At 37.4% G+C, this 12,451-nt stretch overlaps 1 protein-coding gene across 1 annotated transcript in view; it reads right to left on the minus strand.

The window, feature by feature from the left end:
* Nucleotides 1-4,156: 4,156 nt before the first annotated feature.
* gal3st3 (galactose-3-O-sulfotransferase 3) overlaps nt 4,157-12,451 on the minus strand; it is a 47,043-nt gene continuing 38,748 nt past the window's right edge. The window contains exons 3-4 of the mRNA XM_004079931.3: nt 7,654-7,756; nt 4,157-5,549 (exon numbers count right to left, since the gene is read on the minus strand). Coding sequence (XP_004079979.2) covers nt 4,238-5,549; nt 7,654-7,756 — 1,415 coding nt within the window. The 3' untranslated portion in view covers nt 4,157-4,237. The remainder of the gene's footprint in view (nt 5,550-7,653; nt 7,757-12,451) is intronic.

The raw sequence follows: 12,451 nt of genomic DNA on the forward strand, positions 1-12,451 counted from the left end.
AAAGTCAAAGGAGTTTGATAAATATATTTGAAAAAAAGTTTAAATAATGGCAAAAAATTCTAATCGTCATCATCTATTTAAACGTGAGCAATTTTTATCCCAGTAATCAACATGATCCTTCAGACAGAGAAAAACAGTACCCCATAGTCAGTGTTTCCTTGTTGGTTTACAGCATTTAGAAGAACTTTTCTTACAGTGCTTGAATTATTAGTTTCAGCAGGAACACAAAATGTTGAGACACATGTTACGAGATCGGCAAGGTCATTTACCTGTCCTTCATTAATCCTAGTAAGAACACAACTTGTATCTGTATGATAGTCACCTGGGTTTTAAAATGTACAAAATATAAAACATGTCATCCTCTGGATGTAACCATAGCAGCAGAAGCTGATGCAGTTTGATTGGACTCTGTTATATGTCATAAATAAAATTGTAAAACCCCCAATAGAATAACTTACATCTCCTGTTGTTATTGCAGTTTTGCCTACCTTCAAACAATCAAATCACAGTTAGAATGTCTTTAAATAAATAAGATAAATTAGAGTGCATTTCATGCATTCAAAGCCTTATTAGTAGGTTTGATCAGAAGTAGGAAAGGAAGTACCACTTCATAAATCTGCTAGTAAAACTTCAAGAAGCATAACTTCCTGTTAGAAAAGCATCAGTTTTAAAAGTTTTAAGATGAAAACTTTATTAATAGTTATTTGTAAGATAAAGACCTTATACAACTCAAGTAAAAATAAAAAAAAGTGGTTTTATATTACGTAAAATTAAAAATAAAAGTCCTTTTTATGTCTCAGTTCATAACAGTCCATTAGTGAAAGACAATACACCAATGGAATGTGTGAAGTAAATATAAATCTTTTCTGTGGTCTTTCAAAGAGTTTCTGGTTCATGCCAAGCTCACAGGGTTTGTGCCTTTTCTAACAACTAAGCTAAAGCTTTGTGAAATAAAACAGTCAATCTACCAAAAAAACAGCAGTGATAAACCCTTATTTTTTGTCTCTCCCAAGTATCCCTTCACAGTTTGTAAATGTAATACTTACTCCAAAACTTTTTGAAACCACATATAAAGTCCAACTCCAATGAAAACTGTGAAATAAAGATGTTCTTACAGCATTTTTCTGATGATGGAGGAAATAAATTAAAATTAAATTTGCATTTTGGAGTATTTCTTCATTCAAATTGTTGTGTCAGAAACACAAAAAATGCAAAAAATGCAGTTGGAAAAAACTTCTAGTCACGTAGAAACCAGTTACGTTCAGTAAAGTTTACAGCTGGTGAGGCACTGACCTCATCAGTCAGATTTACAAACAAATGAAATCTACAATGTAGCTTATTCACCATTTGATTGGCAACAGTTAGTGTGTTGTTTAAAATTTCATTTTAACATTTTCTTCCGTATACAACTTTAGCATTGAAAATGTTTTTATCATTGACTTACTTTTACTTATAAATGAAGTCCATGCACCGTTCCTTCTGAAAAAACACATGAATAAGCTGTTTTTAGTGTTCCTTTTCTTTTTTCAGTTTTTCAAGTTACTCTGTTTCAATGGTGATCACTGCCAGTGACTTGTCGAAACAAATTTCTGAGTTTAGACTAATTTTGTCTATCCAGAAAATGATGCTAAACCATATTGAAGAATAACTAGATGGCTGCAGCTGACTTGCTCTTTTATTCTTTAGCTGCGGTGTCACATTTTCTGGCTTCACCAGTGCCCTCTGCCTTGAGGCAGGCATACTGTGTGCCTCACCTAGTGTTTTTCTAATGCACAGTTTTAGTGGATAAAAAAGACTATATGAGTCACAAAATTGCACCAATGTAATCAAACAGTTGGCGAGATGTACATAAAAGAAGTAATTAAAAATAAGACGTCTTTAATGATGACAGAAAGACAGAAACAGTAAAACGCATGTGTCAGCTGCACTTCCAGTCAGTGTGTGCGGTGCAGTCTGGATACAAGGGACGCATGGGCGGCTGGAGCACCAGGTTTCTTTTTTTAACCAAAGAAACGTTGAAAACCCCACACAGAAAAAAGTAATCATAGACTAGACATGTCTAAAAAATAATAAAAAGTATATTCATCTGATTCAACTTATGTATATTTCAAGCTATATTTTGCAGGTTAGTGCCACCCTTGACTGCAAGGGTGAAACTAATCTGCTCCCTTCTTATGCATCCACTTATAAACGACTAGATCCATGTACGTCTTTGGTTTCCTCCTGTAAATTGGCATCTGGCTCCAAACGGCTAGATGGCTCCAGGACTGCTTGCCATTTTGTTTGCACCAGTGCGCCAATGGTCCCGCCCACAATCCAAACTTCTGATGAAATCCTGCTGCCCTTCAGAAATTATGTCCTAGAAAACAACACAGGCTTTTTGATTTTGGCTAAAAATTCTACTTATAAGACAACTGGGAACGCTTGTACGATAAATCAAAGATAATTGGAGTGGGACTTTACCACACTAATGCTGTTGCGGCTGATTTAAAGAAAAACAAAGGCAAGCCAAGAAACATTTTCTCCATCACACACTTCCATTATTGCAAATGCAGTTTGTCACCGGGAAGTATTTTGCAAAGTAGAAAAAGTCTCAAATGTATGCTTTAGGTTGCAGCAACAGCAGCTTTCTCTTGTTTGAACATGTACATCAACGTAACCTTAGAACTTGGGCCATAGGAGGTACTGAGTAATGAGACAATTAAATATTCAAGGCTGTGGCTACAAGTCTTTCAAGTTCAAGTCCCTGTCTTGCTCTCTTATATCTTTGTCACAGACACTGCCATCCAAGCTTTGGGGTTTCCGATTGGTTAGTAATCCAACATTGTATTTACTGCAATAATGTGTAAACTTTAAATCGTGCTGAAGATGTCCCACGTAAAATGAAATCCAGTGTTATTGCTTCTCTCTGAGTCAAAAGTGTTTTGGAGAAGGTCAGAACAGGCTCCAATGCAAGTGCAGAACCTGGTGTGTGGTGGAGAAAATTATGCTGCAGAAAGGCAGGAGAGGTCAAAGGCGGAGAAGACAAAAGGCTTCAAAATGTGAGCTGTTTTAGACCTTTTGCAACATCTTTCCATCTCTTTAACAGCTTTTTATTAAGTCTGGCTCCAATGCTATGTTCACTCCAGACTCAGAAACACTTGTTCGTTAATGGAGTCTATGTGAATGCATATAAATGCGTGTTTTCTGGCTTTCGTGTTCACTTGTCGCTATACAAGTCCAATTTCAGTCTCTATTTAGAAAATACGTGCAGCCATTGAACACGCATTAAAAGTTAAACCAATTGAACTTTAAAGTAATCAGGAACTCATATTTTGTGGTAATGTATGGTTAGCATCCCTTTCAAAACACGAAGTACAAACCGTTGAAAAATTGATCATGAAGGAGAAATTAATAATTGCGGTTTGTGACATGTTGGAATTCTATGACTCCTAGTCTTTCATATATTACAACAGAGCCGTGAAAGAAAAAGAAAAGCCTGGAGCAATACTAGTGAGATTTGCAAACTTTCGGCATTTTGCACCAAGCCTCTTCGTACTGTGAGTAAACGTGCTAACATCGGGTAGCGACAGTCCAGTGGGAATATATTAAAAGTGCGTTCAAGAACTAACGTTCAGCATGTCCCACACGTGCCTGGTGTGTTTACACAGCATTAGGTTTGGAAAAGTAGAACAGCTCGTAATTGTTTCTTTATCGTTTAATGGCTGGTAAAGAAGTGAGGATCTGTTTTTGGAGGTTAGATGTGTGTAGTGACCTCTGTCAAGGGTCGCGTGTAGCGTATGTTAAAGAGAAAAAGTTAAAAGTAAGAAAATATAAAGGCAAGTAACAAGTTAATGTATCATTATGATACACACAAAGCACACTGTGCCTAATAAGAAACCCAAGTCTAAAAAGTCTCATCTGAGTTCAAGTTAAATAAAACCTTTTTTTTCACACAGAACCCATTTTCATTCAATGTGGTCGTCATGCAGAGACAAATGGCTTCCACTTTAGTCCCAGTGTTTTGCGGTCGCTTTGTCCTCCATTTAGACTTGGAAGAAAGATTCTCAACTTCATAAAAACAGTTTTGTTTTTCACACATTCTTGCCTCAACAGTTAGACAATTTACCCCCCCCCCCCCCCCCCACACACACACACACGCATTACCACACACAAACACAATGCTATTACTTCTGTTGGGGGTCAGAATGTAAAAAACAACACAGTCTGTCGGGCACTTACATGTTGATTTAGCTTACTAGGCCTTGGTATGAGAAGATTTAGGCTTAGACTTTGTAATTACAACTTGCTTTGGGATAGATTTGGGATTTAGGATGGATTTTGGGCCTGTTACTGAAGAGTGGCCTTTAGCTGGAGAGGCCGGCTGTTGGTTATGACTAACATGAGAATGCCGAGGCTGCAGTGTGTGTGTCGGTGGCTGGGGGACAGAGGGCTTCTGGGAACTCTTTCTCTTGGATTGACTATGCCTCAGCGACTGGGATCGAAGAAGCGCTTCTGTGTACGAAATCTCTGGCATAATGTACTTGAGGCAGAGCTTCTGTGCTTCACGGCTTATATTTGAAGGAAGGTCGTAACCAACAATATCAACTTTTTCATTGGGTTTCCAAGGGCGAAGATCCTTTCTTTTGATCTCTCCAGTCGAACGGAAGAGTGGTTCCTCCCTGCCAAAGCAGGTTTTCATCAACCTCTCCTGAGCATCCCGAAGGAGCTGCACCTCCCTCTCCACATGGACTAGACCGAACTCTGACAGTTTGCGCCACAGTGTGGCGTTAAAATACTCATAAAGGTATGAATCGATGGAATTCCAGGCTCGGATCTTTGCAAGAAGATCTGGTGCCACGCTCTTCTTAGAATCTTCTGTTCGCATGTTGAGCTTGACATACAGAATGTCCTCCAAATTCCAGGAAAGGAGATGACGAAGGAGAACTAAAGATTCATCAAAATACTCGGAAATCATCACCAAGGAGAAAACTTGATCCAACTCTGCAGCAAAGGCTTGAGCATAACTCACGTCATTTGCTGGCCAATCTTTGTCTCCTCCGAGGTCAAAAGTCAAACAGTTATGTGCATATGACGAGTCATACTCTAATGGCCGATAGTAATTGTAGGGCCTGTTTAGGAAAACCTCTAGAGAGCCATTGGGTACCCTTCTAAAGCTCTCACAGTGACGTGAATAATAAGTGAACAAGGATTCAAACATGGAGACCGGCTCTCTCAGGATTGTGATGTAAATGGTGTCATTTGGCATTAGGTGTTGCAGTGCTGTCTTGTTAAAGCGCATGTGGTTTGTGATCACATTGGCAGGCAGGGTGTGTGGGTGAACAAACTGGGTGTTGAAGGAACGTGGGTAGCAGAACTGGTGACCGCAGGCTTGTATTGGCAGCGCCACCGTCAAGTTGTTGAGCTCCCCAAAGCGGAACAGCAGGTTCTGCATGGTGGTGCTGGCTGTTTTGTGGGTCTTGAGAAAGACAATATTGGTGTGCTTAGGTTTCTGGCATGGAGGGGAATTCAATCGGACAGGACAATCCACATGGAAGCTCTCTTTATACCTAAGGGTACAGAAAAAAAGAAAACTGCATTAGACCTCATTGTCTGTAAGTCATTGTCCAGACTAGGGAGCTGCCAAAAGAAAATGTCTTGTTTTTAACATAAAAAAACAATCAACGCTTATCTATCTTATCTTATCTAAAGCATTGGCTTTCTGAAACAATATTAGCTCACATGCACAATACTTTAAGGGCCTATACCATGCAAAATCAACTTCTTGAGCTTTTAATTGTAAGATGAAAGAAAGCAATTGACGAATTAGAAGAACTGGTTTGAACATGGATTATTATATATTATACAGATAATACTAAATTGCTCCTATGTTTCATGAAGCTTAATAAGTATCATATGTTATGGTAGTGAAACGTGCAGATATTCAGCTTATTATTGCTATCTATACCATTATGAAGACTTGCTTTTCAAAATAAAATGTGCATTCTTGTTCCCGTATTTTGTTTAAACCAAATTTCTCCCAAAGGTGCAACTTGTACTCCAGTGTTTATATGATTTTTTTTCTCTATTATACATTTTTTTGGCTGCTGCAACTTTTACTCTGAAGCGACTTATAGTCCAAAAACTACAGTACAAAAAAATGACATTAATAGTTTTTTTGAATTTTGCACATCTGTAACTTAAAAAGTCCATCACTCAAAACATTGGCTTAGAAAATAAATTCTCATTTTGAAAAAGAATATAATAGACAGAATATCACAATTTGTTCTTTGGCTTGAAATTGCTACTGCGTCTTTGCTTAAATCACAGTGTTGACTTCAGTCAGTTAATGAGCAGATTAAGAATGCAGCAAGATACATTTAAGACACTCACGAATTTAAAAGGTTGACTGAGGTGATGAACTGGGAACTTCTCCGGCAAATAATAAGTCAACGAGAAAAGGGAAAAGGAAAGTTATTTCTTTTTTTCAATATTATTCAGAGAACTATCATGTCTGTGCTTTTAGAAACTATTGGGTTTGATTTTTAATGAATAGCTTTGGTGTGTAAAAAATCTGCCAACAGCTCAGTTGTCTTCATTTCATTTTTTTTGCTGCACTGCTGATGTAACCCTTGTGCTATCCTAGGCACTTTAACATTGGGAGTTGGGTCATCTAGACCCACTAGACAGTGCTCTGAACCTTTTTTCTTCAATGATTTGTGATCTTCACTGGTGTCCATGGATTCCATGAAAGTGGTATTTTACCCATTCACACATTTCTGAGCATTCCTCTAAAAACCAGCTCCTCCTAAAAAAATCAGCAAAACGCTTTCCTTTTATATGCACAATATGCATTTCCATTTTTTGCAAAATTTTGAATATTGTTTGTTTTCGTGGGTGAAACGCACACACGCTGTGAGGCCGGCTCTAGGTTGACGTCCTGAAGCGGGTGGGACCCAGAAGGAGCAAAAGCCGGAGCCTCAGAGATCAAGTCGTCTTACTTCTGGGTAGAAAAATGAACTACAAAAGTAACTAATATTTCATTAAAAATGTGCTCTGCATTGTGCAAAAGGTAATATATTATCAGCTATATGGATATAGTTTATTTTGACAAGCTTAAGGATTAACCTGATATAGGCCATTTAAGGAACATTTTGATTATGCTAAAGAGATAGGGGTCTCGGAAATGCATGTATCAAATATGATATGTTGCCTGGTTTTTTGTGGTGTCTTTGTCATTTTCTGTTTTCCTTGACAGGCTCACTTGGTTCAGGTTGATCATCCACAGCTGGTCTTCATTTAGTTGATCACCCTCAGTCTATTTAAGTGTCTGGTTTTCAGTTCCTCAGTGTCAGGTCATCTGCACCTTTTTAGTTCTCCATAGGTTTAGTCTTTTTTCAGTTTATGTATTTATCTGCCAAGCCTGGTCTCCTGCATTTTGGGTCCTACACCAGCAGTTCCTGACAGTGTCTAAGTGAAATCTCTAAGAACTCACTTAATAATTGTATTTAAAATTTGCAAATCAAGTACGGTAATAGTTGTATACATTCTAACTATTGCATTAAAATGCACACACTCCCCCCAGTTAGTCACTGGCAAGCAGTATGAGGACTTTTCAAAAGGTGGTAAATTTAGTATGCGTGGACATACAATGGCTGTCCTTCAGTTACTCACCAGGTCAAGTAGTCCCTTTTGTGTAGCAGGAGGCTGACCGTACAGATGACAACAAGGAGCAAGAATATCTTCTTGAGTGACATCTTCTGACATATCACTGGAACTGTAATAAGGATAAAGACAAAGGAGGGCATGAGTTTAGCAGGGGTTAAGATTTCAAGTAACACAAACAAGGGAGCAAGAAAACACAGAAAAGAAGACTGACAGTTAAAATAATGATGCAAGAGAGAAAGAATTGGACCCTGTTGGAATCAGCAGATAATTGCACTGATCAATTTTAGTGTAGTGTTGTTTGGCCCTTCAGTCCCCAGGTAATGACTCTCTGAATGATGTCTTCATTGCCCTCCAAAGCTGTAATAATCACATTTGGTGTCACATCATTTCACGCTCTCATTAATTCAAACCTGTGTCTGGTCCGTGCATTCAGTCACATTTGAGAGAAAAAAAGATGCTAAACAAAAAAAAAGAAAAAGAAAAAATTAACGCTGATGTAAAAACTCTATGTGGCTCCCATAAAAATTGTGTTTTGGTGTTTTTAACATGTTCTTGTTGGATTATTCTCGTGACAGAGGGCATAGCTAAAGAAAATTAAGCTTAAAATTACTTTTCTGAGTATTTCTTTACTCAAATTGTTGTGAATCAGGAGCAGATGAAAAAGGGCAGTTTGAAAAAGCTTGGAGTTGCTGCGTAGAAAATATAATGGGCTGGCCACAAGCCTTGTAGACTTGTAGCTTAGATCCATGTACGTCTTTGTTTTCCTCTGGCATCTGGTTCAAAACTGTACGGATATGTGCGAATATTGGATTGCTCCAATATTGCTCTCTATTTTTCTTGCATTGGTAATGTTAAGTTGGAAGTGTGAGGAGCTGTAAGCTAGCTGGAGAGAGTGTAAATGATTGGATGATGGGAAGTGAGGGTTGGTTTACTATGCGCCAACAACTCCGCCCACAACTCAGAGGCTAATTTCTAATAAACTCCTGCCACTCTGCAGAAACTAAAAAAATGGCATAATCATTATTAAAATGCCACTGGGAACACTTCGGAGTGAGACTTAAATCTGTGCATCTAAAACATTGTGAAAAAAATTAGAGAATGAGTATAACAAATTAATTCTTCCAGTATAAGCAGGCAATACAATTTTCCAGTATGTTGAAGAGTACTTTAGGGCACAAACCTTTTTTCATAAAAGTTTCAGGCTAAAAGAGAAGCTTTCTTGATGCACTTTCCAAAACTGACTTTAAAAACCTGACATCAGCTGAAATTAAATAAATAAAAATAAAAAGTATAAAACAATTAAAGTATGATTGATAGAAAATGTTTTAGCTAATTGTTTGTATTTGGGGAGATATTTAACCCTCTGGAGTCCCAGAACTCACTGGTGAGTTTGCCAATCACAGCAGATGTTTATGATGACGCAGGAATGAAATCAGCCCCCTTAGTTTTTATCTAAAATTTCATGTGAAAGTTACAAAATATTTTTAGCTTTGAAATTTTTTGTTTAAAACAAGATTTATGAAATAATTGTGATTACGCCTTGGAATAAATCCTTTGAATTTTGTATATAGTTTAGTAAAGCTTGGTCTTTTTTTTTTTTTTTTTTTTAGTGCCCTAAGCTTCATCGTCGATTTTTGTAGTCACTCTAGGGCCCCAGGTAATCAGAGTTAACTACAGTGGTAATAAAACCCACAATGTGATGTCCATGTGGGAGCCAGGTCTCGAGGTAAAGCCAGTTGGTATCAAACTAAAAGGCAAAGCAACATTAGAACATTTCAGGATTTATTTTTTAACAATATTCAAGAATCCATTTAAGATCGATAATACATTTAGAATTACAAATGTATTTTTTAAATGGCCAATTGTCTGAAGGTCCTTTTAAGTAGCTTTTAATTAATCAATTTCACACACTATGTTTAATCTTAATTATTTCCTATCGCTAACAAGTATACGCCATTTTTAACAAAAATTCTTAAAGTTCACAGGTTTTAGGAAAGGACGCTAATCCTGTCGACCTTTACATGTCACCAACCTGCTATGCTGGTTGTGTTTTATGATGCATGTCATTCATTTTTTTTAATACACAAAAATAAATTAAAGACGTAGATTAAGCACAATGAAAAGAAAGCAAAAGAAGAAGTCCAATTAAAAACATGTGACCTCTATAAATGCAGGCAACAAAGTAAAACTTGCCTAACACGTTGAACAAAAAGTAAAGCAGCCAATTACCTGCTCATAAATTATGTAGTAATACTAAGTTTTATAGTTTTGTTTTGTGACATCAGTGATTATTTTTGGCTTAAAATAAGATTTGAGCCTGAAAACAGTTGAAGAAACTTGCAAGGCTACATGTGAATGTGAGAGTTTTGAACGCAGTGCCTGAAACACGTGTATACAAGTATTTTATATAGACTTTTCATTTTAAGTGATTGCTAAAACACCCGTTGTCTAAGGTGGCATGAATGTACCTTGAAACTATTTAAACGTTATAGATTAAAAATGTTAACCTTATGCCTGTTTTTCATGCTGTGCAAATGTATGTCACAGAAATGAGGAAAAAGAAATCTACATTATGGAGCAGAGCTCCTTGTTGTAATAGGAGCTCGTCATGTGTATTGATGAGGCAGATTGTGTGTCACAGAGAGTTAATAAGAATAGGATTCCAGTGACTTTCGCTGGCAGACCTTTCCCCCTTTTAATCCACTTGTCTGCTGTCCTCTTGGAACAACCCCCCTGGCCTCTTTAATTAATACTGTCTGATTGGGTTTCTCTAATGATCGACTCACCAAAGTGCAGAGAGACGTCACCCAATACCCTCATTCAGGAGATAATGATTAAGCAAATGAGGGCATATGGGAAAATCTCATTTGTTTATTGATTTGATGATTAGGAGGCGATGATCCCACCAGAAGGAGGGTCTTACTCATCATGTAAAAAAGACTATAAAAGACTATCTCTATGTGGAGCTATTAAATTTAATAAACATTGAACTCCAGTCAGTAGTTTGGATCTGGGCTGTGCGAAATACTAAAATATGTCATCATTTTGAATTAAACCTCACAAAAATCAGGCATGAATACATTTCATACATTTACATCTAGGGGTGTGACGATAACCGCAGTGGCGGTTTTAGATATGGGCGATGTGGGCGGTCGCCCAGGGGGGCATTTGCTGTGCCCGATGCGTGCGTTACTCATATTGTGCTACGATATTCAAAGAGGAAGCTTGAAGCTTTTAATTTGAAATGGCTTCAACTGCCGACACTAAACACTTTTCCTTTGACACATCAAACTTTTAAGAATGTCTTCATCCTATTTGCTCTTCACACTTATGGTGCAAAAAAAAAAAAAAAAAAAAAAAAAAAGATGAAATAACTCAGAGTGAAACAACGTAAAACAGGCACATGAAAAGGAATTAGGCAGAACAAACACCCGTGCTCACCCCAATTTCGACAAAAGCAGGCAATGGGGATTATTTCCCACAATTCCTTGCTCTGACACGGCAGACCCGACATGCACGTGACCACCGCCCTCTGCTGCAAGACGCTTGCGGCCACACCTCTTTGCGGTAGTCTTTGGAACATAGTCAAAAAACTCGAGAGGGGGGCACAACTCACCGGTGGCTGGCTGAATCACACTAACAGGTGATTTATGGAGTGATATTTCTGCCACCACGTTGCACACAAAACTTTCTAAGTTGAACACAAAACTTTCTAAGTTTTTTGCTCAAAAGTTTTTTTTTGCTTTCAAAAACATTTTTTTGCTTTCAAAAACATTTTTTTGCTTTCAAAAACATTTTTTTGCTTTCAAAAACGTTTTTTTCGTTTGCAAAACACTTTTTTTCGCGTGCGTTCTGTCAAATCTCGCTTTTGTCTTCTCTTTGATTTTGCTGACTACTTTGAGCGTGACTAAGCGTGATATGACTGCCACTGACATAGCCAAAAAGAAATTTGCAAGCGTTGTGTGTCATCTTACTTTTTTCCTATCTTTGCTGAGTTAAGTTTCGTTTTGACGTGACCAAGCTGGCATCAAACAGCTGCTGATTGGTCCAGATTCTAACCAATCAAGTGTCTCTGAGGGTTATTGACGGTACTCTGAGGCAGACATGGACTTTAGACTCTGTGTCGGTTCTGTTCGTACAGGGTTCTGCTGTTTTCAACGATTCTGGCCCGTTTCTCTCAGAGTAAAACCCAGAAGGAGCAGCAAAGCAGCTAAAATCAAACAGAGTTTAGTATTTATTCATGTCAGTGTAGTGATGAACGTGTTTAAATTGTTTGCAGCAGAAAAAAACGTCCGAGCTCTGACTCCGTCCAGCAGGGAAGCAACACTTTTTAAGATTTGTATCTGAACTATTGTTTTATTTTAGTCAAAATTGTTGAAATATTAAGAGAAAATAGCATTTTTTATGACTAATATTTTTTAACTTTGGACAAACACAAGTTCTAAAACATAAATGATAATAAAAGTCAAAAAATGCCTCTTCTGTGTTATATACATTGAGTCTACTGTGGTGAGCCATCATTCTTTTGCTTATTACTGCTGTTAATCTGATCCCAAACACGCGTGCAGCATAAAATAATATGCGCTTTAAATTTTTTATTGTTTTGTTTTAACAAACAGACCTTAAAGAAAATCACACTTTTCACTAATAATTTGCTCTGCAGGATTCACAGATCACACAGACCTGTTGATTTAATGTCAGCAGATAAACTTTAAAGTTTCAGGAGATCCTCAGCCATAAATTCAAAAATTTGACTGAATAAAAATGAACTAATGCTAAAAAAAGAAAGTATGAATTATTGTTA

Source organism: Oryzias latipes, chromosome 18, assembly GCF_002234675.1.
Source record: "Oryzias latipes chromosome 18, ASM223467v1".
Classification (NCBI taxonomy): domain Eukaryota; kingdom Metazoa; phylum Chordata; class Actinopteri; order Beloniformes; family Adrianichthyidae; genus Oryzias; species Oryzias latipes.